This window comes from Ranitomeya imitator, chromosome 6 (assembly GCF_032444005.1).
Source record: "Ranitomeya imitator isolate aRanImi1 chromosome 6, aRanImi1.pri, whole genome shotgun sequence".
Classification (NCBI taxonomy): Eukaryota; Metazoa; Chordata; class Amphibia; order Anura; family Dendrobatidae; genus Ranitomeya; species Ranitomeya imitator.
In genome coordinates, this window is record NC_091287.1 from 296,403,780 (window position 1) to 296,431,674 (window position 27,895).

A 27,895-nucleotide genomic window follows, 5' to 3' on the forward strand; every position below is an offset into this window, starting at 1 on the left:
AAAGGATTCAGAAGGATCTAGAGAAGCTTGAGTAATGGGCAGCGACTAATAGAATGGTATTTAACATGGAGAAATGCAAGATTCTACATGTGGGCAAGAAAAACGAAAATTACATCTACAGAACTGGAGTAATAGAACTAAGAAACAGTATGTGTGAAAAAAAACTTGGGTATACTAATAGATCACAGACTGCACATGAGTCAATAGTGTGATGCAGCAGCAAAAAAGGCAAACAGTTCTAAGATGTATTAAGGGAAGCATAGAGTCTAGATCACATGAAGTATTTATCCCCCTCTACTCCTACTTGGTCAAGCTTAGTCTGAAATATTGTGTCCAATTCTGTGAACCACATTTTAAAAAAGACTTTGAAAAACTGGAGCAAGTTCAGAGAAGGGAACATCATTATTATCATTTGCACAAGGAAACACGAGAAGCAATGAAATTAAATTGAAAGTGAGAAGATACAGATTAGATGTTAGAAAAAACTTTTTGACAGTGAGGGTGATCAATGAGTGGAACAGGCTGCCACCAGAGGTGGTGAGTTCTACTTCAATGGAAGTCTTCAAACAGAGCCTGGACAGACATCTGTCTGAGATGGTTTAGTGAACCCTGCATTGAGCAGAGGTTTGACAAGATGACACTGGAGGTCCCTTCCAACTCTAACCTTCTATGATTTTATGATTCTATAATTAAACTTTATGTCATTTGCTAATATACTTAATAATAATCCCTTTATAACTGCCAGTTTTCCATTTTTTGCGCTTTTGTTTATTTTCTTCCTCTTCTTCAACAGCCATAACTTTTTCTATTTTTTCCATTGACATAGCTGTGCATAGACACCATTCAATTGCCATATATTGTACCTAAAAAATGAGAAAATAAATTTAATGTGGAGATATAGTAAAAAAAAAAAAAACTTCTGCAATTTGTCATTTTCTGTGGGTGGGGTGTTATTTTTACATCATGTGGTAAAGTAGAAATGACCTAGCAACGTGATTCCTTTTCGGGTTAGTACAATTATGGCAATCCCAAGCATATAAGCTTTAATTTAAATATTAGCAGTTAAAATTCAAAACTTGATATTTTGATTTTTTTTTCTTACATTTTTTTGTCAATATAATTTTTACACCTCAAACTAATTATATCAAGACCAGCAATACCTTTACATATCTGGTACATTCTTCTACTACTGAGAATTCAGCATTTGAATGCATATGAGGCTAAAGGTCTAAGAGATCAGAAAATGTTGTCACTCCAGCTCTATTCCTGCTTAGTGCTGCCTACTACTACTTGACTGACAGCCTCTATGCTGTGTGATTTCAGTCAAAGAAGCAGGAGGCAATTATTCTGGGCAGGAAATAGAGCTGGAGTAACAGAAGCTTCAGATCTACCATAGTCCTTATTTCATATCCATTCAAATGCTGATTTCTTAGTAACAGAGGAACAGACTGACTATGAAAAGGTATTGCTGGATTTGTACATATAAATAGTTTGGGTATGAAATCCTGCTGACAGATTCCATTTAGCATATTTAAGCTATGCTCCCATCTTATAAATCTTATAAAGTAACAATATACCACTTTATGATTAGTGACTTTCAGGCTCTGAGACCCCAAATATTCCTGACAATGAAGGGAGCGTAGCACTGATTTATAGGAGGCCGCCCAGTAAGCACATTTGCTCCTGAACCACCCGCTCGGCAGAAAACACTAAAGGGAATGCAATATTAACTAGAAATAGGTCATTATTATAAAATCAGTGAGGGACTGACACGTGGCACGACCTTTGATCAGCTGGCCTTTGCTATTAGATTGGTTGTAAACACATTGAAGGTAGCTGCAGTGCACAGTTCCATTGAAGGTATGAAGGCTTCTGCTGGACACTGCAGATCAGCACCTGTCCCCTTGAAAAGGAGTTGTTTTATAGTAATCCATTGAAAGAACCTTCACAACTCAATTCAATTTGTAAAATGGACAGGTCATCAATATCTGGGCATTGGACATCGACTTCAACCTTTCTCAAAATCAAAAGAGCTATTCACGTTTTTGTCCACCCAAAATAAAGTGCATAAACTGGCAATGTTCCTTTATTTATTAATTATTAATTATTATTTATATAGCACCATTGATTCCACGGTGCTGTACATGAGAAGGGGTTACATACAAATGACAGAAAATACTTACAGTAAGCAAACTAACAATGACAGACTGATATAATGGGGTGAGGACCCTGCCCTTGCGGGCTTACATTCTACAGGATGGTGGGGATGGAGACAATAGGTTGAGGGTTGTAGGAGCACAGGCGTTGGTGAGGCGGTAGTTTTAGTAGTGGTCAGGAGGCAGCGGGGTCAGTGCAGGCTGTAGGTTTTCCTGAAGAGGTGGGTTTTCAGGTTCCGTCTGAAGGATCCAAATGTGGTTGATAGTCGGATGTGTTGGGGCAAAAAATTCCAGAGGACGAGGGATATTCTGGAAAAGTCTTGGAGGCGGTTGGGGGAGGAGCGGATAAGTGTTGAGGAGAGAAGGAGGTCTTGGGAGGATCGGAGATTACGTGAGGGAAGATATCGGGAGATTAATTCAGAGATATATGGAGGAGACAGGTTATGGATGGCTTTGTAGGTCAGTATTAGTAATTTGAACTGGATACGCTGAGGGAATGGGAGCCAATGAAGATTTGCAGATAGGGGAAGCAGAGGAGTAGCGAGGAGAGAGATGAATAAGTTGGGCAGCAGAGTTAAGGATGGACTGGAGAGGTGCAAGGGTGTTAGCAGTGAGGCCACAGAAAAGGATGTTGCAGTAGTCAAGGTGGGAGATGATGAGGGCATGCACAAGCATTTTAGTAGATTGACAGTTGAGGAAAGGACAGATTCTGGAGATATTTTTGAGCTGGAGGCGACAGGAGGTAGAGAGAGCTTGGATGTGCGGTTTGAAGGACAGGGCAGAGCAAAGGGTTACTCCTACTCAGCGGACTTCCGGTACGGGGGAAAGCGCAATGTCGTTAATTGCAATAGATAGGTCAGGTATGGAAGATCTATGAGATGGAGGAAAGATGATGAGTTCAGATTTGTCCACATTGAGTTTGAGAAAGCGAGAGGAGAAAAAGGAGGATATGGCTGATAGCCACTCCGGGATTCTGGACAGCAGAGAGGTGACGTCTGGTCCAGAAAGGTAGATCTGAGTGTCATCAGCATGAAGGTGGTACTGGAATCCATGGGACTTTATAAGTTGTCCCAGACCAAGTGTGTAGATTGAGAAGAGTAGGGGTCCTAGAACAGAGTCTTGGGGGACTCTAACAGAGAGGATGGGATGAGGTGGTAGTGTGGGAGTGGGAGACGCTAAATGTGAGGTTGGAAAGGTACAGTTATATGAAAAAGTTTGGGCACCCCTATTAATCTTAAGCTTAATTTTTTATAAAAATTGTTTTTTTTTGTAACAGCTATTTCAGTTTCATATATCTAATAACTGTTGGACACAGTAATGTTTCTGCCTTGATATGAGGTTTATTGTACTAACAGAAAATGTGCAATCTGCATTGAAACAAAATTTTGCAGGTGCATAAGTATGGGCACCCCACCAGAAAAGTGACATTAATATTTAGTAGATCCTGCTTTTGCAAAGATAACAGCCTCTAGTCACTTCCTGTAGCTTTAATGAGTTCCTGAATCCTGGATGAAGGTATTTTTGACCATTCCTCTTTACAAAATAACTCCAGATCAGTTAAGTTTGATGGTCGCTGAGCATGAACAGCCCTCTTCAAATGGTCCCACAGATCTTCGATGATATTCAGGTCAGGGGACTGGGATGGCCATTCCAGAACAGTGTAATTGTTCCTGTGCATGAGTGCCTGAGTAGATTTGGAGCGGTGTTTTGGATCATTGTCTTGCTGAAAGATCCATCCCCTGCGTAACTTCAACTTTGTCACTGATTCATGAACATTACTGTCAAGAATCTGCTTATACTGAGAGGAATCCATGCATCCCTCAACTTTAACAAGATTCTCGGTGCTGGCATTGGCCACACAGCCCCAAAGCATGATGGAACCTCCACCCAATTTTACTGTGGGTAGCAAGTGTTTTTCTTGGAATGCTGTGTTTTTTGGCCGCCATGCATAACGCCTTTTTGTATAACCAAACAACTCAATCTTGGTTTCATCAGTCCACAGGACCTTCTTCCAAAAAGAAATAGGCTTCTCCAAATGTGCTTTTGCATACCTCAGCCGACTCTGTTTGTGGCGTGCTTGCAGAAACGGCTTTGTTCGCATCACTCTCCCATACAGCTTCTCCTTGTGCAAAGTGCGTTGTATAGTTGACCGATGCACAGTGACACCATCTGCAGCAAGTTGATGCTGCAGCTCTCTGGAGGTGGTCTGAGGATTGTCCTTGACTGATCTCACCATTCTTCTTCTCTGCCTTTCTGATGTTTTTCTTGGCCTGCCACTTCTGGCCTTAACAAGAACTGTACCTGTGTTCTTCCATTTCCTTACTATGTTCCTCACAGTGGAAATTGACAGGTTAAATCTCTGAGAGAGCTTTTTGCATCCTTCCCCTGAACAACTATGTTGAATAATCTTTGTTTTCAGATCATTAGACAGTTGTTTTGAGGAGCCCATGATGCCACTCTTCAGAGGAGATTCAAACAGGAGAACAACTTGCAAGTGGCCACTTTAAGTAGCTTTTCTCATGATTGCATACACCTTGCTATGAAGTTCAAAGCTCAATGAGGTTAGAAAACCAAAAAACGTGCTTTAGTAAGTCAGTAAAAAGTAGGTAGGAGTATTTAAAACAAGAAAATGATAAGGGTGCCCATACTTATGCACCTGTCAAATTTTGTTTGAATGCAGATTGCACATTTTCTGTTAGTACAATAAACCTCATTTCAAGGCAGAAACATTACTGTGTCCAACAGTTATTAGATATATGAAACTGAAATAGCTGTTGCAAAAAAAACAATTTTTATAAAACTTTAAGCTTAAGATTAACAGGGGTGCCTAAACTTTTTCATATAACTGTATGAGGAGATCCAGGATAGGGCGAGGTCTTTGATGCCAAAGGAGGAGAGGATCTGTAGTAGGAGGCAGTGGTCAACTGTGTCAAAAGCAGACGACAGGTCTAGAAGGAGGAGTACAGAGTTTTGTCCGTTAGCTCAGGGCTGTCTCAGTTGAGTGATGGGGGAATGATCTTTACCATAGATGATAACACTTTGGAGCATTACAGGTGTATTCTAGTTATACTAACAGTGCTTTTATTTCCTTGTATTGTATCTTTTTTTGCAGAGAAAAGGAAAAGAATCCCCTGAAAAACATTTTCAGCAAATTCCAAAAATTGAAACAGATGAACATAAGCAAAGAGATAAATACTCATCAAGTACTTCTTACTTAGATGAGCTGGAGAAGCATCAATATTCAGTATGGTAAGATGCATTTGCAGTGCAAAGTGGTATTTAGTTCCAATTTCACACTGACTGTTACTAAAGTAGATCCAAATTATAGCAAATATATAACAACGGTTAATTACTAGATGCTGAAAATTAGTTTGAAAATGTTTGTATATGTGTGCCTTATCAACAGTTTTAGAGACTGAAAATGTCTAAGCTCAAAAGTTTATTCAACCCCTTCAACCACAACCTGTTTTTACCTTCCTGACCTGGACAGTTTTTCCAATTCTGACCAGTCTCATTTTATGATGTAATAACACTGGAATGCTTCAGCGTATCACAGTAACACTAAGATTTTTTTTTTGTGACATGTTGTACTTTTAGTTAGTGGTAAATTTTGGTTGATTTTTTTTGCATTTATTTACAAAAATATATAACAAATTGAAAAAAATGTTTGTCTATATTTTTAAATTTTTATGCTCCTAAACCAGATAGTTATACCACTATTAATAAATAACATTTACCACGTCTCCTTCACATCAGCATAATTTTTTTTGCTAGGAAGTTTGAATGGTTAATAGTTTATCAGCAATTTCTCATTATTCCAGCAAGATTTACAAAACTAATTTTTTTAGGGACCACAACACATTTGAAATGACTTTGACGAGCCTGTGTGACAGAAAATATCTTAAAGGGACACCCTTTTAAAAACTTCAGCCCTCAATGTGCTTAAAACCACATTTAAGGAGTTTTTCAACCTTTTAGGAACCTCACCAGAATTAAAGCAATGTGGAAGAAATAAATGAAAATTCTACTATTTCCTACAAAAATATTGATTTAGCTCCAAACTTTGCATTTTGAAAAGGATAATAGAAGAAAATGGACCAGACAATTTGTTGTGCAGTTTCTCTCTCCTGAGTACATTGATACCCCATATGTGGTGGAAAACTACTGTTTGGGCGCACTGCAGGGCGCGGAGAACCAGCATTTTGAAAAGGATAATAGAAGAAAATGGACCAGACAATTTGTTGTGCAGTTTCTCTCTCCTGAGTACACTGATACCCCATATGTGGTGGAAAACTACTGTTTGGTTGCACAGCAGGGCTCGGAGAACCATTCAACTTTTGCAAAATTGTCACGTTTGCAAAGCCACTGATGTGCCTAACCAGTGGAACCCTCCCACAAGTGACCCCATTTTGGAAACTACACCCCTTAAGGAACTTATCTGTAGGTGTAGTGAGCTGTAGTAATGGGTGAATGTGCTGGGATAACGTCTTCTCATGTTTGAATTATGTTTGTGACCCGTTGCTGCATGATTTGCATTTGTAAGACAGCATGAACACATATGGGGATTTCTTAACAAACAGGCAATCCTGTTGTGAATTCTGTGGCAGAGCTCCCTCCTGTGGTCACAAGTGGTTCTTCGGCTGGTTCTCTCTGTGATCTTCCGTTGGTGGAGGAAAGTGGTACTGCGGCTTCTGAGTTTCCTTCCTCAGGTGATGTGGTGAAGTCGTTAGGTGCTGCTCTATTTAACTCCACCTAGTGCTTTGATCCTGGCCTCCAGTCTATGTTCTAGTATTGGACCTGTTTCCTCCTGGATCGTTCCTGTGGCCTGCTGCTCTGCATAGCTAAGTTCCTCTTTGCTATTTGTTTGCTGTTTTTTTTCTGTCCAGCTTGTCAATTTGTTTTTTTCTGTTTGCTGGAAGCTCTGGGACGCAGAGGGTGTACCTCCGTGCCGTTAGTTCGGTACGGAGGGTCTTTTTGCCCCCTTTGCGTGGTTTTTGTAGGGTTTTGTGTTGACCGCAAAGTTGCCTTTCCTATCCTCGCTCTGTTCAGAAAGTTGGGCCTCACTTTGCTAAATCTATTTCATCTCTACGTTTGTCTTTTCATCTTAACTCACAGTCATTATATGTGGGGGCTGCCTTTTCCTTTGGGGTATTTCTCTGAGGCAAGGTAGGCTTATTTTCTATCTTCAGGCTAGCTAGTTTCTCAGGCCGTGCCGAGTTGCATAGGGAGCGTTAGGCGCAATCCACGGCTGCCTTTAGTGTGGTTGGAGAGGATTAGGGATTGCGGTAAACAGAATTCCCACGTCTCAGAGCTCGTTCTTGTTTTTTGGGTTATTGCCAGGTCACTGTATGTGCGCTGACCTCTATGTCCATTGTGGTACTGAATTACCTTTCACAACAGTACTGGAGGCCCAAAGTACTAATGATTCCCAATAGAGCGAAAAAAGAAGTTCTGAGACCATTTTTTTTTCTTTGCACTGTGTTTTGCCTTTTTTTCCCCTAGACATTTGGGTGGTTCAGTACACAGGTGTAGCAATGGACATTAAAGGTCTGTCTTCATGTGTGGATCAGCTCACGGCAAGAGTACAAAGTATTCAAGACTTTGTGGTTCAGAATTCTATGTTAGAACCGAGAATTCCTATTCCTGATTTGTTTTTTGGAGATAGAACTAAATTTCTGAGTTTCAAAAATAATTGTAAACTATTTCTGGCTTTGAAACCTCGCTCCTCTGGTGACCCAGTTCAACAAGTTAGGATCGTTATTTCTTTTTTGCGTGGCGACCCTCAGGACTGGGCATTTTCTCTTGCGTCAGGAGATCCTGCATTAAGTAATATCGATGCATTTTTCCTGGCGCTCGGATTGCTGTACGATGAGCCTAATTCTGTGGATCAGGCAGAGAAGAATTTGCTGGCTCTGGGTCAGGGTCAGGATGAAATAGAGGTATATTGTCAGAAATTTAGAAAGTGGTCCGTACTCACTCAGTGGAATGAAGGTGCGCTCGCAGCTATTTTCAGAAAAGGTCTCTCTGAAGCCCTTAAGGATGTCATGGTGGGATTTCCTATGCCTGCGGGTCTGAATGAGTCTATGTCTTTGGCCATTCAGATTGGTCGACGCTTGCGCGAGCGTAAATCTGTGCACCATTTGGCGGTATTACCTGAGCTTAAACCTGAGCCTATGCAGTGCGATAGGACTTTGACCAGAGTTGAACGGCAGGAACACAGACGTCTGAATGGGCTGTGTTTCTACTGTGGTGATTCCACTCATGCTATCTCTGATTGTCCTAAGCGCACTAAGCGGTTCGCTAGGTCTGCCACCATTGGTACGGTACAGTCAAAATTTCTTCTGTCTGTTACCTTGATCTGCTCTTTGTCATCGTATTCTGTCATGGCATTTGTGGACTCAGGCGCTGCTCTGAATTTGATGGACTTGGAGTATGCTAGGCATTGTGGGTTTTTCTTGGAGCCCTTGCAGTGTCCTATTCCATTGAGAGGAATTGATGCTACGCCTTTGGCCAAGAATAAGCCTCAGTACTGGACCCAGCTGACCATGTGCATGGCTCCTGCACATCAGGAGGTTATTCGCTTTCTGGTGTTGCATAATCTGCATGATGTGGTCGTGTTGGGGTTGCCATGGCTACAAGTCCATAATCCAGTATTAGATTGGAAATCCATGTCTGTGTCCAGCTGGGGTTGTCAGGGGGTACATGGTGATGTCCCATTTCTGACTATTTCGTCATCCACCCCTTCTGAGGTTCCTGAGTTCTTGTCTGATTACCGGGATTTATTTGATGAGCCCAAGTCCGATGCCCTTCCTCCGCATAGGGATTGTGATTGTGCTATCGATTTGATTCCTGGTAGTAAATTCCCAAAAGGTCGACTGTTTAATTTATCTGTGCCTGAGCACGCCGCTATGCGGAGTTATGTGAAGGAGTCTTTGGAGAAGGGGCATATTCGCCCGTCATCGTCGCCATTAGGAGCAGGGTTTTTTTTTGTAGCCAAGAAGGATGGTTCACTGAGACCTTGTATAGATTACCGCCTTCTAAATAAGATCACGGTTAAATTTCAGTACCCCTTGCCATTGTTATCTGATTTGTTTGCTCGGATTAAGGGGGCTAGTTGGTTCACCAAGATAGATCTTCGTGGTGCGTATAATCTTGTGCGTATTAAGCGAGGCGATGAGTGGAAAACTGCATTTAATACGCCCGAGGGCCATTTTGAGTATCTAGTAATGCCATTCGGACTTGCCAATGCTCCATCAGTGTTTCAGTCCTTTATGCATGACATTTTCACGAGAGTACCTGGATAAATTCCTGATTGTGTACTTAGATGACATTTTGATCTTCTCGGATGATTGGGAGTCTCATGTGAAGCAGGTCAGAACGGTGTTTCAGGTCCTGCGTGCTAATTCTTTGTTTGTGAAGGGATCAAAGTGTCTCTTTGGTGTTCAGAAGGTTTCATTTTTGGGGTTCATCTTTTCCTCTTCTACTATCGAGATGGACCCTGTTAAGGTCCAAGCCATCCATAATTGGACTCAGCCGACATCTCTGAAAAGTCTGCAAAAGTTCCTGGGCTTTGCTAATTTTTATCGTCGCTTCATCTGCAATTTTTCTAGTATTGCTAAACCATTGACCGATTTGACCAAGAAAGGTGCTGATTTGGTCAATTGGTCTTCTGCTGCGGTGGAAGCTTTTCAAGAGTTGAAGCGTCGTTTTTCTTCTGCCCCTGTGTTGTGTCAACCAGATGTTTCGCTTCCGTTCCAGGTCGAGGTTGATGCTTCTGAGATTGGAGCAGGGGCTGTTTTGTCGCAGAGAAGTTCTGATTGCTCGGTGATGAAACCATGCGCCTTCTTTTCCAGGAAGTTTTCGCCTGCTGAGCGAAATTATGATGTGGGCAATCGAGAGTTGCTGGCCATGAAGTGGGCATTCGAGGAGTGGTGTCATTGGCTTGAAGGAGCTAAGTATCGCGTGGTGGTCTTGACTGATCATAAGAACTTGACTTATCTCGAGTCTGCTAAGCGTTTGAATCCTAGACAGGCTCGTTGGTCGTTGTTTTTTGCCCGTTTTGACTTTGTGATTTCATACCTTCCGGGCTCTAAAAATGTGAAGGCGGATGCTCTGTCTAGGAGTTTTGTGCCCGACTCTCCGGGTGTATCTGAGCCGGCGGGTATCCTCAAAGAGGGAGTAATTGTGTCTGCCATCTCCCCTGATTTGCGGCGGGTGCTGCCAAAATTTCAGGCTAATAAACCTGATCGTTGCCCAGCGGAGAAACTGTTTGTCCCTGATAGGTGGACGAATAAAGTTATCTCTGAGGTTCATTGTTCGGTGTTGGCTGGTCATCCTGGAATCTTTGGTACCAGAGAGTTAGTGGCTAGATCCTTTTGGTGGCCATCTCTGTCGCGGGATGTGCGTACTTTTGTGCAGTCCTGTGGGATTTGTGCTCGGGCTAAGCCCTGCTGTTCTCGTGCCAGTGGGTTGCTTTTGCCCTTGCCGGTCCCGAAGAGGCCTTGGACTCATATCTCTATGGATTTTATTTCAGATCTTCCCGTCTCTCAAAAGATGTCAGTCATTTGGGTGGTCTGTGATCGCTTCTCTAAGATGGTCCATTTGGTACCCTTGTCTAAATTGCCTTCCTCCTCTGATTTGGTGCCATTGTTTTTCCAGCATGTGGTTCGTTTACATGGCATTCCAGAGAATATCGTTTCTGACAGAGGTTCCCAGTTTGTTTCGAGGTTTTGGCGAGCCTTTTGTGGTAGGATGGGCATTGACTTGTCTTTTTCCTCGGCTTTCCATCCTCAGACTAATGGCCAGACCGAACGAACCAATCAGACCTTGGAAACATATCTGAGATGCTTTGTTTCTGCTGATCAGGATGACTGGGTGTCCTTTTTGCCTTTGGCTGAGTTCGCCCTTAATAATCGGGCCAGCTTCACCGTTTTTCTGCAACTCTGGGTTCCATCCTCGTTTCTCTTCAGGGCAGGTTGAGTCTTCGGACTGTCCTGGTGTGGATACTGTGGTGGACAGGTTGCAGCAGATTTGGACTCATGTAGTGGACAATTTGACTTTGTCCCAGGAGAAGGCTCAACGTTTCGCTAATCGCAGACGCTGTGTGGGTCCCCGACTTCGGGTTGGGGACTTGGTTTGGTTATCTTCTCGTCATATTCCTATGAAGGTTTCCTCTCCTAAGTTTAAACCTTGTTTTATTGGTCCGTATAGGATTTCTGAGGTTCTTAATCCTGTGTCTTTTCGTCTGACCCTTCCAGATTCTTTTTCCATACATAACGTATTCCATAGGTCATTGTTGCGGAGATACGTGGCACCTATGGTTCCATCTGTTGATCCTCCTGCCCCGGTTTTGGTGGAGGGGGAGTTGGAGTATATTGTGGAGAAGATTTTGGATTCTCGTATTTCAAGGCGGAAACTCCAGTATCTGGTTAAGTGGAAGGGTTATGCTCAGGAAGATAATTCCTGGGTCTTTGCCTCTGATGTCCATGCTCCCGATCTTGTTCGTGCCTTTCATATGGCTCATCCTGGTCGTCCTGGGAGCTCTGGTGAGGGTTCGGTGACCCCTCCTCAAGGGGGGGTACTGTTGTGAATTCTGTGGCAGAGCTCCCTCCTGTGGTCACAAGTGGTACTTCGGCTGGTTCTCTCTGTGATCTTCCGTTGGTGGAGGAAAGTGGTACTGCGGCTTCTGAGTTTCCTTCCTCAGGTGATGTGGTGAAGTCGTTAGGTGCTGCTCTATTTAACTCCACCTAGTGCTTTGATCCTGGCCTCCAGTCTATGTTCTAGTATTGGACCTGTTTCCTCCTGGATCGTTCCTGTGGCCTGCTGCTCTGCATAGCTAAGTTCCTCTTTGCTATTTGTTTGCTGTTTTTTTCTGTCCAGCTTGTCAATTTGTTTTTTTCTGCTTGCTGGAAGCTCTGGGACGCAGAGGGTGTACCTCCGTGCCGTTAGTTCGGTACGGAGGATCTTTTTGCCCCCTTTGCGTGGTTTTTGTAGGGTTTTGTGTTGACCGCAAAGTTGCCTTTCCTATCCTCGCTCTGTTCAGAAAGTTGGGCCTCACTTTGCTAAATCTATTTCATCTCTACGTTTGTCTTTTCATCTTAACTCACAGTCATTATATGTGGGGGCTGCCTTTTCCTTTGGGGTATTTCTCTGAGGCAAGGTAGGCTTATTTTCTATCTTCAGGCTAGCTAGTTTCTCAGGCCGTGCCGAGTTGCATAGGGAGCGTTAGGCGCAATCCACGGCTGCCTTTAGTGTGGTTGGAGAGGATTAGGGATTGCGGTCAACACAGTTCCCACGTCTCAGAGCTCGTTCTTGTTTTTTGGGTTATTGCCAGGTCACTGTATGTGCGCTGACCTCTATGTCCATTGTGGTACTGAATTACCTTTCACAACACAATCCCTGCATGTGTTCACGCTGTCAAACTACACCTCTCAATTAATTCATTTATGGGTATAGTGATCATATTTACACCACGGGTGGGTCACAGAATTCCATATCATTGAGCAGTGAAGAAAAAATAATTACATTTTTACCACAAGTTTTGTTTTAGCCCCAGATATTACATTTTCAAAAGGGTGAATGGGTAAAAATGGCACCAAAATTTGTCGCACAAATTCTGTTGAGTTGGCATTACCCCATATGTGCTAAACAAAAAAGAAAAGAAACAGGCAGCCATATGGTCCCATAAAAAATAACTCTTTATTGAAATACATTAAAAACACCAGACAAAGAACAGGGGTACAAGAGGGGATGAAAGTACGCTCCAAATGGCAATGAAAAGCAGGCCTGAGAGCCAATCCACAGACCGTGCTGCTATAGTGGCATAATGCTACAAGACACTTTCCCCATACCACATAATAAATAATCAATAATCAGATATATACAGGGCAAGTGCCCTCGCATGGGAAGTATAGCATATAGTATCAATATATCAACATACCCACAGCAGGCACCACGGATCCAGGGAGCAGACAAGCAGGCCCGACCCAACGCGTGTTCAGAACAATAAAACATAACAATTATCAATGTAAATCATAATGAATATCCCATGGAGGTCTGAATTTGGAATGATACTCAAAATCAAAGCGGAAAATCAAATTACAGGCTGATCCAACTTCAGTGGAAATGCCTCATGTCAAGGAAAAGATTCTCAGTATTGTGTGCGGCCTCCACGTGCCTGTATGACCTCCCTACTGTACAACACCTAGGCATGCTCCTGATGAGGTGGCAGATGGTCTCCTGAGGGATCTCCTCCCAGATATGGACTAAAGCATCCGCCAACTGGGAAACGAGCGAGCCAGTCCATAGCTTCAATGCATTCATCTTGCAGGAACTGCTGACACACTCCAGCCAGATGAGGTCTGTCTTTGTCCTGCATTAGGAGGAACCTAGGGTCAACAGCACCAGCATATGGTCTCACAAGGGGTCTGATGATCTCATCTCGGTACCTAATGGCAGTCAGGCTATCTCTAGCGAGCAGATAGAGGGCTGCGCGGCCCTCCAATGATATGCCACCCCACACCATTACTGACTCACTGCCAAACTGGTTATGTTGAAGGATGTTGCAGGCAGCAGATCACGTTCCATGGCACCTCCAGACTCTGTCACGCCTGTCACATGTTCTCAATGTGAACCTGCTTTCATCTGTAAAGAGCACAGGGTGCCAGTGGTGAATTTGCCAATCCTGGTGTTCTGTGGCAAATGCCAAGCCTCCTGAACAGTGTTGGGCTGTGAGCACAACCCCCATCTGTGGACATCGGGCACTCAGTCCATCCTCAATGAGTCAGTTTCTAACCGTTTGTGCAGACACATGCGCATTTGTGGCCTGCTGGAGGTCATTTTGCAGGGCTTTGGCAGTGCTCCTCCTGTTCCTCCTTGCACAAAAGCGGAGGTGGTGGTCCTGCTGCTGGGTTGTTGCCCTCCTATGGCCCCATCCATGTCTCCTGGTGTTCTGGCCTGTCTCCTGGTAGCGCCTCCAGCCTCTGGACACTACGCTGACAGACACAGCAAATCTTCTTGTCACAGCTCGCATTGATGTGCCATTATAAGCTGCACTATTTGAGCCACTTGTGTGGGTTGTAGAGTCTGTCTCATGCCACCACAAGTGTGAAAGCACAACCAACATTCAAAAGTGACCAAAACATCAGCCAGAAAGTATTGGTACTGAGATGTGGTCTGTGGTCCCCACCTGCAGAACCACTCCATTATTGAGTGTGTCTTGATAATTGCCAATAATTTCCATCTGCTGTCTATTCCATTTGCACAACAGCATGTGAAACTGATTGTCAATCAGTGTTGCTTTCTAAGTGGACCGTTTGATTTCACAGAAGTTTGATTTCACAGAAGTGTGATTTACTTGGTGTTATACTCTGTTGTTTAAGTGTTTCCTTTATTTTTTGAGCAGTGTATATACATATGGTATATATATAAAATTAAATTTGTCCAGTATCTAAGTCAATAACTTTTTTTTATAAATTAAACCATAAATATTTTAATTCTAGAATTAGGTATGTTGCACATCTTATCAATCGTATTCCTCTTTGAAGAAGATATTTGCATACAAATTAAATATTAATGCATTATTTAATTGCATTAATGTAAACGATTACCTTTCTATCACTGCATTGTTTTCATTCACTTTGTTTTTTTAGGACATAAAGAAGTAATAATTTGTGCTTTTTCCCTTTCGTTTACATGAATGATATCATGTCACTCATTGGAGAGTATATAAGTAAAATAAATATACATATATCCATCCAAAACCCGTTCACATTGAAAATACGTTTAGCAATTTCACCACACAACACTAATCTTTTCCCTTCTTTAGACCAAACTCATTTTCTAATTAAGTAACTGAAGAAATGAAGAGTTCTGGATGATTGCCTCATTTCCTAACGCAATTCCTTTCCTGCACATTTAAACAGCACAAATAATTCTAAGGCTCTTTAATTCTGCAAGATTGCATTTGCTTCCTTGCATAAATGTTGCTCTGCGTCTATTTCCAAAGCCCTGGTCAATGATAACATGCAATGTTAATTAGCTTGTTTTATTACAAACGAAGCACATTTATTATAACTGAAACGCATTTCATGTACTTTACTTCCATCCTCGCTTTTTGTGGCTTTCCTGCTCTAGAAATATATTGAACTTGCAAATTCACCATTACCTGTAATTTTTTTAAATTCTTCTTTAATAATAATAATCTTTATTTTTATATAGCGCTAACATATTACGCAGCGCTTTACAGTTTGCACACATTACCATCGCTGTCCCCGATGGGGCTCACAATCTAAATTCCCTATCAGTATGTCTTTGGAATGTGGGAGGAAACCGGAGTGCCCGGAGGAAACCCACGCAAACACGAAGAGAACATACAAACTCTTTGCAGATGTTGTCCAAGGTGGGATTAGAACCCAGGACTCCAGCGCTGCAAGGCTGCTGTGCTAACCACTGCGCCACCGTGCTGCCCTTTGTGATTGCAATTTATTTTTGCAAGATATTTTACTATTTGGCTGCAGACAGCGTTTAATTAACATGCCACATTTTTTATCTTAGGGCATGTAAAGACGATTCGCTTTGGCTGCGTTTCTACCCTCGTTTTTTCTGCTTGTTTTCTGTTTACTACATGTACAAATTGACATGAGATTGCTGAAATCTCATGCACACGCTGCTTATTTTTTCCCTGCAGATTTGAAACAGTTCCAAATTTTCAGTACTGCAATTCTTTCAGCATTTTTGAAGCATTTTTCACCATTTGAGGGGGGAAATACAATGAAAAATGCATAAAGAACGCATGCAAAAACATTGCAAAAACATGGCAAAATTTGCAGATTTTACACAGTCTTTTTACTGTCAACAATTCAGTATTTGCTGCTGATTTTTTGCTATAAATACTGAACATGTGTGCATAACCTTAGATTGCCATGGTTGCATATAGTGAAGTATTATTGGTGGAAGGTTGCAGCACAATACAAATTGGAGACTGTTCCAGCTGTTTGCATCATATTTTACTTCATATTATTATTATTATTTTTATTATTATTTATTGTTATAGCGCCATTTATTCCATGGCGCTTTACATGTGAGGAGGGGTATACATAATAAAAACAAGTACAGTAATCTTAAACAATACAAGTCATAACTGGTACAGGAGGAGTGAGGACCCTGCCCGCGAAGGCTCACAATCTACAAGGGATGGGTGAGAATACAGTAGGCGAGGATAGAGCTGGTCATGCAGCGGTTTGGTCGATCGGTGGTTACTGCAGGTTGTAGGCTTCATATGGAGAAGTACAAAAAAAATTGTGAGATAGTATTAATGTCTCTTAAAACTTTCACATAGGGAATGATTTGCATTTAATGGGAACTAGGATGTTACCGCAATTTAACTCTGTTTTAGTGTCACTTTATACTCCCAGCTTAATGGTTTACTTAACCCCTTAATGACCAGAGCTTTTTTCGGTTTTGCTGTTTAGTTTTTCGCTCCACTCATTCCAAGAGCCAAAACTTTTTTATTTTTCCATCTATGTGGCCATGTTGGGGCTTATTTTTTGCGGGATGAGTTATACTTTTGAACGACATCATTGATGTTACCATGTCGTGTACTAGAAAACAGGAAAAAAATTCCAAGTGAAATTGCAAAAAAAATTGCAATCCCAAACTTGGTTTGGTTTGGCTTTTTTGCTAGGTTCACTAAATGCTAAAACTGATCTGCCGTTATGATTCTCCAGGTCATTAGGAGTTTATAGACAACAAACATGTCTAGGTTCTTCTTTATCTAAGAGGTGAAACAAATTCTAAACTTTGATAAAAGAAAAAAAATTGCGCAATTTTCCGTTACCCGTAGCGTCTCCACTTTTTGTGATCTTGGGTTAGGTGAGGGCTTATTTCTTGTGTGCCAAGCTGATGTTTTCAATGATACCATTTTGGTGCAGATATATTCTTTTGATCGCCTGTTACTGCATTTTAATGCAATGTCGCGGCGACCAAAAAAACATAATTCTGGCGTTTTGACTTTTTTTTTCGCTACGCCCTTTAGCGATCAGGTTAATCCTTTTTTTATTGATAGATTCGGTGATTCTGAACTCGGCAATGCCAAATATGTGTATGTTTGATTTTTTTATTGTTTTTTTTTTTAATGGGGCAAAAGAGGATTGATTTAAACTTTTATATATTTTTTATTTTTTTCCTATTTTTAAAAACATTTTTTTTTTCATTTTGGCATGCTTCTGTAGTCTCCATGGAGGCTAGAAGCTGCCACAACTCGATGGCTTCTGCTTCATAGAGGTGATGCTCAGATCACCCCCATGGAGTAGAATTGCAGCATTGCTATGAGCACCGATGACCCAAAATCATGTGATGGGGGTCACCGGTGCATGCATTTCTGGCTGGATGGCTGGAAGCACTTGTTAAATGCCGCTGTCAGAGTTTGACAGCGGCATGTAACTAGTTAATAGGCATGGGTGAATCGCGATTCCGCCCACACCTATTGTGGGCTCATGTCAGCTGTTCAAAACAGCTGATATGTCCTAGCTTTGATGCGGGCTCACTGCCAAAGCCCGCATCAAACCGGTGGTTCTGTCATAGGACGCACTATTCCGTCTGATGGCAGAAAGGGGTTAAACTTTGCTGCAAAATGATGTCGGACATCTATTTTTTTTCTGGTCCTCACTAATCAAATCAAATAGCATGAATTTAATGAAATCAAAGTCACTTCACAGATGACCTATCCATTCAATATACAGTATTTATTTACTGCTTTAAAATTTTAGGTAGATGTGGAAAAAGTTCTGTAAGTAAGAATGCTTTAAAAACAAAACAAACAGTTGATAATCATCATCATTTTCATATGAAGTATTAAACATCACATTTAACTAAAAGAAAAACAACTGTGTAGGAGACTTAAAACTAGTAAAGTAACAGCCAAACTCTGCTACAAAGGTGAGGTTGTAGAAGACAGTTGCATGTGACAGATTATAAATCTGTGAAGACTCACTCAGATTTCAAGGTTGAAGTTCAGAAAGGTAGATTTTAAGTGACTCATAAATAGGATAGGAGGGATCCAATGACTAGATGTCCTTAAGGACAAAAATGTCAAGGAAGGATGGGAAATTTTGGAAAATGAGATTCTCAAAGCACAATTGTTAACAATCCCTAAAAGAGGGAAGAATAGGAAGCATTTAAGGAAACCAAGATGGATGAACACAGAACTTAAACACATGTTAACATGAAAGAAAAAAATGTTTATCAAACGGAAAGAGGGGGCATATCTAAAGAAGAATATAATGCTGTCTGCAGAGCCTGCAGGGCATGCATCAGATTAGCTAAAGCTGACAATGAATTAAAGCTTGCAAGAGATGTCAATACCAATAGGAAAGCATTTTGGGGGTATGACAAAAGTAAAAGAAAAGTCAAAGATGCTATAGGAACTTTACAGGTTCCCGTGTTGTTCCTGATGAAGGAGTCTTGAAGTCTGAAATGCGTGAAATAATAAAGCCACATGTACTAATAGTTCTGGAATTCTAGTGATTCATCAGCGCAGAAATTTACCACAATTATCTCAATCTGTATCTAACGGCTGGTCCTTCCTAGACTTGTGGATCTTTTCAATGCTTCAACTCAGCTACATCTGGTGAGTGCAATCTTATGGATTAACCTTTTAACCTTCTCAGATAAGACACTATGTGTGCTCTTTCCTTCAACAGTTTTCATTGAAAATACCTTTGGAAAGATTATCCATTGTATTACTCATACATGATCCTCAAATAATAGCAAAAAAAACTATGATTGTAGTATTTATCTTGAATTACACCATTCACAAAAGGTGATGGCCACAGCCCATTTCCTCCCCATCACTGCACAATTAACTTTGCGCAGGTTGTAGACTATAGCTGGAAAGCACTCCTAAATACATCAATAGATATCTCCAGACTGGAGGTCTCTATTCACATTCCATTCCATCATCCATGACAGTGGTCTGTGACAGTAGAAATGGGAGAGGGAGACCCACCTCTTACTTGACTAGGGACACACAAATTGATTCACACAAACTCATTCCAATAATCAATGTGGCTGCTCTAAAGCATATTCTTGAATGCTGTTAACAGAAGCTTAGGCAAGATGGTTGTCCCACATTCGTATACAGAAAATCAAATACAGAATCTACAATTAGAAAAAAAATTACAAAAATTAGAAAACAATTTAAAAAAGTATATATTTTTATTAATTAATTATTCAAGAATTTGTTTTTGTATATATGTCTGACCATCAAGCAAAACCAAAAACATACAATTCTCATACAATAGTGTAACAATATTTCAATCAATTTTATAATAATTTTGCATTACTCCACACCCCGATCCTATCCACCAAATACCCTACCCACTCCCCTTCCACTGCAGAAGGAAGATAAAGATAAGAAATGGCAATAAACATGCATTTTAAAATTGCTATTCAGAAGTCTGCCTTAGTCAGTTCCAAAGTAATCAAGTCTCTTACTATGCTGATTATTTTTAAATCGATTGATATTCCTTAAAAATTAGGTTGTATTTTTATTCTTTGCTATTTTGCCTTATTAGGATGTATCATTTAGGCTTGAGCGAAACGGATCGTACAAATTAAAAAGTCGCCGACTTTTGGCAAAGTCGGGTTTCATGAAACCCGACCCGATCCTAGTGTGGGATCGGCCATGCGGTCGGCGATCTTCGCTCCAAAGTCGCGTTTCGTATGATGCGTTTGGCGCCATTTTTTCAGCCAATGAAGGAGTGTGGGCAGAGTGATGACTTAGGTCTTAGGGGCGTGGACGCCTATCGCCATCTTGTCGCTTGTGCGCTGTAGCGATTTGCAATGAGTAACACCAGCTTTTCTGTTCAGGGACGGAGGAGAGAGAGAGAGAGAGAGAGAGAGAAAAAAAAAAAATTTCCCATTGACTTTGCATTGGGTTTCGTGTTTCGGTCGATCCCCGACTTTTCGCTATAATCGGCTGATTTCACTCGTCTCGACTTTTGAGATAGTCGGGTTTCGCGAAACCCGACTCGACCCTAAAAAATTAAAAGTCGCTCAACCCTAGTATCATTGTGGAAGACCTTTAAATTGCCTTATTTTTAACATGACTTAATAGGACAATACTATGTTACATTTTGTTTAGAAACTATTCTAAATATATATAATATCTATGTAAAATATATATATAAGTATAGTTAAAAAGCATTTAAATTCATGAAGGTTCACGTTTGATTTGAATTTCCTAAAAATCACTCTTTCACGTGAATTCAAACATTTTGAGATTTTGATTTGTGATTCACAAAAAACTTGGCATCATTTCAAAAACTGCTGACGCATCAGAGAGCGGACAATTATCATTTTGCATTCCTGTGCTGGCTTTCCATAATACCCTGCAACTATGACATCTTATGGATTATTGTACCTTATACAGAGGTTTTCAGTACCTGGGCCATCACAGATCAGTGATTTCCAGCGGGGCACAGTTTGTACAGCAGAGTTGTTTTCCATCTTCAGAGCCACTGGTTAAGTCTCTCTCTCCTGTAGAGCGTAAACTCTTATAACTAGAGGGGTCCTCTCTCTATCTTGCCTGTAAAGTGTAAACTCTTATGATGAGCAGGGTTCTCTTTATTCTGAATAGTGATAGCTCTTATGGTCACCGGTGTCCTTTTTCTATTTCTCACCTGTTAAATGTAAGCTCTTATTGTCAGCAGTGTTCTCTCCCTTATCTGTATTTTATGAGTAATTACATGCTTTCCAGTATTAAAATTTGAGCAAACTTATTCGTGGCAAATCACTTTTTTGAGGAAATTTGGTGAAGGCAGCCAACTCAAATTTTAGCATATTTGCTAATCTTTAATATATACAAATTAGCATATACACCTTTGCCTTATATTTATAGAGAAGGTATGTCATGCACATAAGACCTGAATAAAAGCATACCATGTAGCTCTATAAAAGGCATATACTAATACATAAAGCTTTTGTTACAACTAACATATAAAATATGAATCTTTTTGTTTAACTTTAATAAAAATGATATATTACCTTTATTATTTTATCTTTACGTATTGCCACTGAAATTCTCTAGATTTTTGAAAGATTTTTCCAGATAGCCGACATGTCATTCTTTTTCACTTGTAGCACAATGAAGAGTTAATTCCCATAAAGTGAGCAACAGTAATGTTATTCTTCAATAAAAACAATAAAAACTGTAAACTTTTTTTTTTACAACACACCTGTGATTTGACATGGAAACATTGGAGGTGCAGATGCTTCATGTATTCCCCGTTGTGCCTTTTTAAACACCTTCACATATGGTTTGCCTCATGCCTGTGAAACTGCTTGTTGTTTATGCCATATAAACAGAACAGATTGATTTTACACCACGGAAAGTCAATGAATTACACTGTGAAGGGAAAAACAAATTCTACACTACTGCGGTTTGTGGAGTTGCTATCATTAAGGATCATATAGGCTGAAGGCCAAAGGAAGTATGTTATTTATACAGTGATCTAACGTAAGTCAATTAGAGTGATAATAGAGTGCTATTGAGAGTGCGGTTACTCCCAGTATCATTTTCGTGACACATGTGCAAATTCGTTTTAACTTGGTAGGGGCCACTACAAATTGCTAATGATCTAAGACTGACAAAGTGAAGTTTCATATTCTCTCTTTTTGCATCATCAATTGTAACTATTTGAATGTACAGCAGGTGTGTGACTTCATAATGGCAGTCCTCGAAAAAAATATCCTTTCCTCCTATAACAATGGATATTATGCCAGTAGTAGTGTAGTCAGTTTCCCAGGGCTAGGCTCACATTGCGTTAACAGCAGCCCATTCAACACATGCGTTAACGGGCTGCTGTTAATGCAAGTGCCGACTTGTCATACCGCTAGCGCAGATAGAGCTAGCAGATGCTCTATCTGCGCTAGCAGTGACGGACCCGGAAACGCTGCAGCCCGCATCCCAGGGTCCTTTACTCAATGATGGCACATCGCTAGCGCACACCCATTATGGGCGTGCGCTAGTGATGTGTCTGCCGTAGGGCTTAATGGCGGCACTAACGGACTGCGTTGCCCGCATTATGCCGCGGTGTAACGTAGTCTGTCTAACGGACCACTAAAACGCAGTGTGTACCTGGCCTTACCGATAGCTTTCAGGAAATTATACGGTCCTTTCATTGTCCCCTGGGCCACACTCTGATTCTCAGAATCCTACAGTTTATCCAGCACGGACCTGAAGTCATCTTTCTATGAGTTCCTAAGCATCACATCAGGACTTCTACTTGACTGTACAGAAAAAAATGACTTTTGGCCCTAACATATGAGAGTCTCACAATGCATTTACATTGCATGATTATAGGGAACAAGTGTTCTTAGGATCGCTCTTTTAGAGATAATTGGGCACTGTAAAAAGGTTGCTGAGCATACGATGAGCAAGCAAAATGATGGCTCTTCAGATTAAATGATCTTTTGGTTGTCTTAGAAGATCATCATTCTATAAACTTTGTAAAAAGGATCTGAGCTACTGAGAACAATAGCATCCTATCCGCACTGATCAATCTATTACTGATCATTCCACATGAATATTAAATCTTGTCTAAGACACCAGTACCAACTGAGAAAATATCACAATATCATGCCTTTTAGGCATTGACAAAGTGTGTGTGCATGCAAAATGGCCATTGACCACCTTGGAGCATTATTCATCCCATGAACCTGCTGTCTATGAAAAAAATTAAGGGCTTGATTTGGCAGATTGTGAGCACTATGGATTTTATTCTTGAAATGCTTGATTGTTCTTTTAAGTTTGTGCCACTTTTGTGCCACTGAGAGCCAGGATTTAAGATTGGAACAGGTAACTTGGAATTGCTTGCTATCCCTGGATATGAAATGGCCGAGTGCCTGGATGTTGTTCTACTGCTTTGAGACAGTGACAGTGGACTTTTTTTCCTTTATGCATGTTACAATGTGCTGTGTTTATGAATATACACTATATGATATGTGATCATTATGATTATTATAGCAAATATCTGAACATTAACAAAGCTATAAAAGGCATGTAAGGCAATACCAATTTACTAGTCATTTTTTAGAAAACAAATCACTGCAGAGCGTTCTGCTGATGGGACTGCTAAAGATCAGCAGAACTAAGAGCTTGGCAGCAAGGGTCCAGTACAAAAATACATTTATGATGCATTCATACTTTATGATGGCCCCCATAGTAGCCACCACACTGAATGAGGCCCCACACTTTGTCACCACAATTTATGAGGGCCTATCGCAGCTGACATCCGGCACTATGGGCTTGGGCTGAAAGGTGGCAGATGAGGTTTAACAATGATAAATGTAAGGTTATACACATGGGAAGAAGGAATTAATATCACCATTACACACTGAATGGGAAACCACTGGGTAAATCTGACAGGGAGAAGGACTTGGGGATCCTAGTTAATGATAAACTTACCTGGAGCAGCCAGTGCCAGACAGCAGCTGCCAAGGCAAACAGGATCATGGGGTGCATTAAAAGAGGTCTGGATACACATGATGAGAGCATTATACTGCCTCTGTACAAATCCCTAGTTAGACCGCACATGGAGTACTGTGTCCAGTTTTGGGCACCGGTGCTCAGGAAGGATATAATGGAACTAGAGAGAGTACAAAGGAGGGCAACAAAATTAATAAAGGGGATGGGAGAACTTCAATACCCAGATAGATTAGCGAAATTAGGATTATTTAGTCTAGAAAAAAGACGACTGAGGGGCGATCTAATAACCATGTATAAGTATATAAGGGGACAATACAAATATCTTGCTGAGGATCTGTTTATACCAAGGAAGGTGACGGGCACAAGGGGGCATTCTTTGCATCTGGAGGAGAGAAGGTTTTTCCACCAACATAGAAGAGGAGTCTTTACTGTTAGGGCAGTGAGAATCTGGAATTGCTTGCCTGAGGAGGTGGTGATAGCGAACTCAGTCGAGGGGTTCAAGAGAGGCCTGGATGTCTTCCTGGAGCAGAACAATATTGTATCATACAATTATTAGGTTCTGTAGAAGGACGTAGATCTGGGGATTTATTATGATGGAATATAGGCTGAACTGGATGGACAAATGTCTTTTTTCGGCCTTACTAACTATGTTACTATGTTACTATGAGTGGTCACGGACCGCCCCCGGCACATTAACCCCCGGCACACCACGATCAAACATGATCGCGGTGTGCCAGCGGAGCAGGGAAGCATCGTGCAGGGAGGGGGCTCCCTGCGGGCTTCCCTGAGCCCCCCGCAGCAACGCGATGTGATCGCGTTGCTGCGAGGGTCTCCTACCTCCCTCCCTGCTCCATGCCTGGATCCAAGATGGCCACGGCATCCGGGTCCTGCAGGGAGGGAGGTGGCTTCACAGAGCCTGCTTAGAGCAGGCTCTGTGAAGCCTGCAGTGCTCTGAGACAGATCGGTGATCTGACAGAGTTCTGTGCAAACTGTCAGATCACCGATCTGTGATGTCCCCCCCTGGGACGAAGTAAAAAAGTTAAAAAAAAAATTTCCACACGTGTAAAAAAAAAATAAAAAAAATATTCCTAAATAATGAAAAAAAAAATATTATTCCCATAAATTAATTTCTTTATCTAAATAAAAAAAACAAACAATAAAAGTACACATATTTAGTATCGCCGCATCCGTAATGACCCAACCTATAAAACTGTCCCACTGGTTAACCCCTTCAGTAAACACCGTAAGAAAAAAAAAAAGCAGAAAACAACGCTTTATTATCATACTGCCGAACAAAAAGTAGAATAACACACGATCAAAAAGACTGATATCAATAACCATGGTACCGCTGAAAGCTTCATCTTCTCCCGCAAAAAACGAGCCGCCATACAGCATCATCAGCAAAAAAATAAAAAAGTTATAGTCCTCAGAATAAAGCGATGCAAAAAAAATTATTTTTTCTATAAAATAGTTTTTATCATATAAAAACGCCAAAACATAAAAAAAATATAAATGAGGTATCGCTGTAATTGTACTGACCCGAAGAATAAAACTGCTTTATCCATTTTACCAAACGTGGAACGGTATAAACGCCTCCCCCAAAAGAAATTCATGAATAGCTGGTTTTTGGTCATTCTGCCCCACAAAAATCAGAATAAAAAGCGATCAAAAAATGTTACATGCTCGAAAATGTTACCAATAAAAACGTCAACTCATCCCGCAAAAAACAAGACCTCACATGACTCTGTGGACCAAAATATGAAAAAATTATAGCTCTCAAAATGTGGTAACGCAAAAAATATTTTTTGCAATAAAAAGCGTCTTTTAGCGTGTGACGGCCGCCAATCATGAAAATCCACTAAATAACCCACTATAAAAGTAAATCAAACCCCCCTTCATCACCCCCTTAGTTAGGGAAAAATTAAAAAATTTAAAAAATGTATTTATTTCCATTTTCCCATTAGGGTTAGGGCTAGGGTTAGGCCTAGGGTTAGGGCTAGGGCTAGGGCTAGGGTTAGGGTTGGGGCTAGGGTTAAGGCTACATTTAGGGTTGGGGCTAAAGTTAGGGTTAGGGCTAAAGTTACGGTTAGGGTTTAGATTACATTTACAGTTGGGAATAGGGTTGGGATTAGGGTTAGGGGTGTGTCTGGGATAGAGGTGTGGTTAGGGTTACCATTGGGATTAGGGTTAGGGGTGTGTTTGGATCAGGGTTTCAGTTATAATTGGGGGGTTTCCACTGTTTAGGCACATCAGGGGCTCTCAAAATGCGACATGGCGTCTGATCTCAATTCCAGCCAATTCTGCGTTGAAAAAGTAAAACAGTGGTCCTTCCCTTCCGAGCTCTCCCGTGTGCCCAAACAGGGGTTTACCCCAACATATGGGGTATCAGCGTACTCAGGACAAATTGGACAACAACTTTTGGGGTCCAATTTCTCCTGTTACCCTTGGGAAAATACAAAACTGGGGGCTAAAAAATAATTTTTGTGGGGAAAAAAGGATTTTTTTATTTTCACGGCTCTGCGTTATAAACTGTAGTGAAACACTTGGGGGTTCAAAGTTCTCACAACATATCTAGATAACTTCCTTGTGGGGTCTAGTTTCCAATATAGGGTCACTTGTGGGGGTTTCTACTGTTTAGGTACATATGGGGCTCTGCAAACGCAATGTGACACCTGCAGACCAATCCATCTAAGTCTGCATTCCAAATGATGCTCCTTCCCTTCCGAGCTCTGCCATGCGCTCAAACGGTGGTTCCCCCCACATATCAGGTAACAGCGTACTCAGGACAAATTGGACAACAATATTTAGGTTCCAATTTCTCCTCTTACCCTTGGAAAAATACAAAACTGGGGGCTAAAAAATAATTTTTGTGGAAAAAAAAATATTTTTTATTTGCGCGGCTCTGTGTTATAACCTGTAGTGAAACACTTGGGGGTTCAAAGTTCTCACATCACATCTAGATGAGTTCATTAGGGGGACTACTTTCCAAAATGGTGTCACTTGTGGTGGGTTTCTACTGTCTAGGTACATTAGGGGCTCTGCAAACGCAGTGTGACGCCTGCAGACCATTCCATCTAAGTCTGCATTCCAAATGGCGCTCCTTCCCTTCCGAGCCCTCCCATGTGCCCAAACGCTGGTTTCCCCCACATATGGGGTATCAGCGCACTCAGGACAAATTGGACAACAACTTTTGGGGTCCAATTTCTCCTGTTACTCTCGGGAAAATACAAAACTGGGGGCTAAAAAATAATTTTTGTGGGAAAAAATTTTTGTTTTATTTTTACAGCTCTGCATTTGTAAACTTTTGTGGAGCACTTGGTGGGTCAAAGTGCTCACCACACCTCTAGATAAGTTCCTTAGGGGGTCTACTTTTCAAAATGGTGCCACTTGTGGGGGGGTTCAATGTTTAGGCACATCAGTGGCTCTCCAAACGCAACATGGTGTCCCCTCTCAATTCCTGTCAATTTTGCATTGAAAAGTCAAACGGCGCTCCTTCCCTTCCGAGCTCTCCCATGCGCCCAAACAGTGGTTTACTCCCACATATGGGGTATCAGCGTACTCAGGACAAATTGTACAACAACTTTTAGGGTCCAATTTGTTCTCTTACCCTTGAGAAAATAAAAAATTGGGGTTGAAAAGATAATTTTTGTGAAAAAAATTTTTTTTTATTTTTTCCGTTCTGCATTATAAACTTCTGTGAAGCACTTGGTGGGTCAAAGTGCTCACCACTAGGGTTGAGCGAAACGGGTCGAAAATTTTCAAAAGTCGACGACTTTTGGCAAGGTCGGGTTTTATGAAACCCGACCCGACCCCTGTGTGGGGTCGGCCATGAAGTCGGCGATCTTTTGAATCTGGAATCGGAATTCCGATACTGATTCCCGATATGTTTAAGATATCGGGAATTGGTATCGCAATTCAGATTTAAGTGTAAAATAAAGAATTAAAATAAAAAATATCGCAATACTTACCCTCTGACGCGCCCTGGTACTAACCGGGAACCTTCATCCTTTGAATCAGCGCTTCCAGGACCTTGCGGTGACGTCGCGGCTTGTGATTGGTCGCGTGGCCACCCATGTGACCGCTCACGCGACCAATCAGAAGCCGTGACGTCACTGAAGGTCCTTCAAGTGCTGATTCTTAGGAAGGAAGGCTGTCGGAAAGAAGCAGGGCACGTCCGAGGGTGAGTATATACCTAATAGGAATATACTCACCCTCGGACGCGCCCTGCTTCTTTCCGGCAGCCTTCCTTCCT

At 41.4% G+C, this 27,895-nt stretch overlaps 1 protein-coding gene across 1 annotated transcript in view; it reads left to right on the plus strand.

Annotated features, from left to right (window-relative positions):
• The first annotated feature begins 3,735 nt into the window (after nucleotides 1-3,735).
• The window catches only part of LOC138643368 (uncharacterized), a 157,491-nt gene continuing 133,331 nt past the window's right edge, over nucleotides 3,736-27,895 (plus strand). The window contains exons 1-3 of the mRNA XM_069732289.1: nucleotides 3,736-3,783; nucleotides 5,269-5,405; nucleotides 6,611-6,622. Of these exons, the coding sequence (XP_069588390.1) occupies nucleotides 3,736-3,783; nucleotides 5,269-5,405; nucleotides 6,611-6,622 (197 nt within the window). The remainder of the gene's footprint in view (nucleotides 3,784-5,268; nucleotides 5,406-6,610; nucleotides 6,623-27,895) is intronic.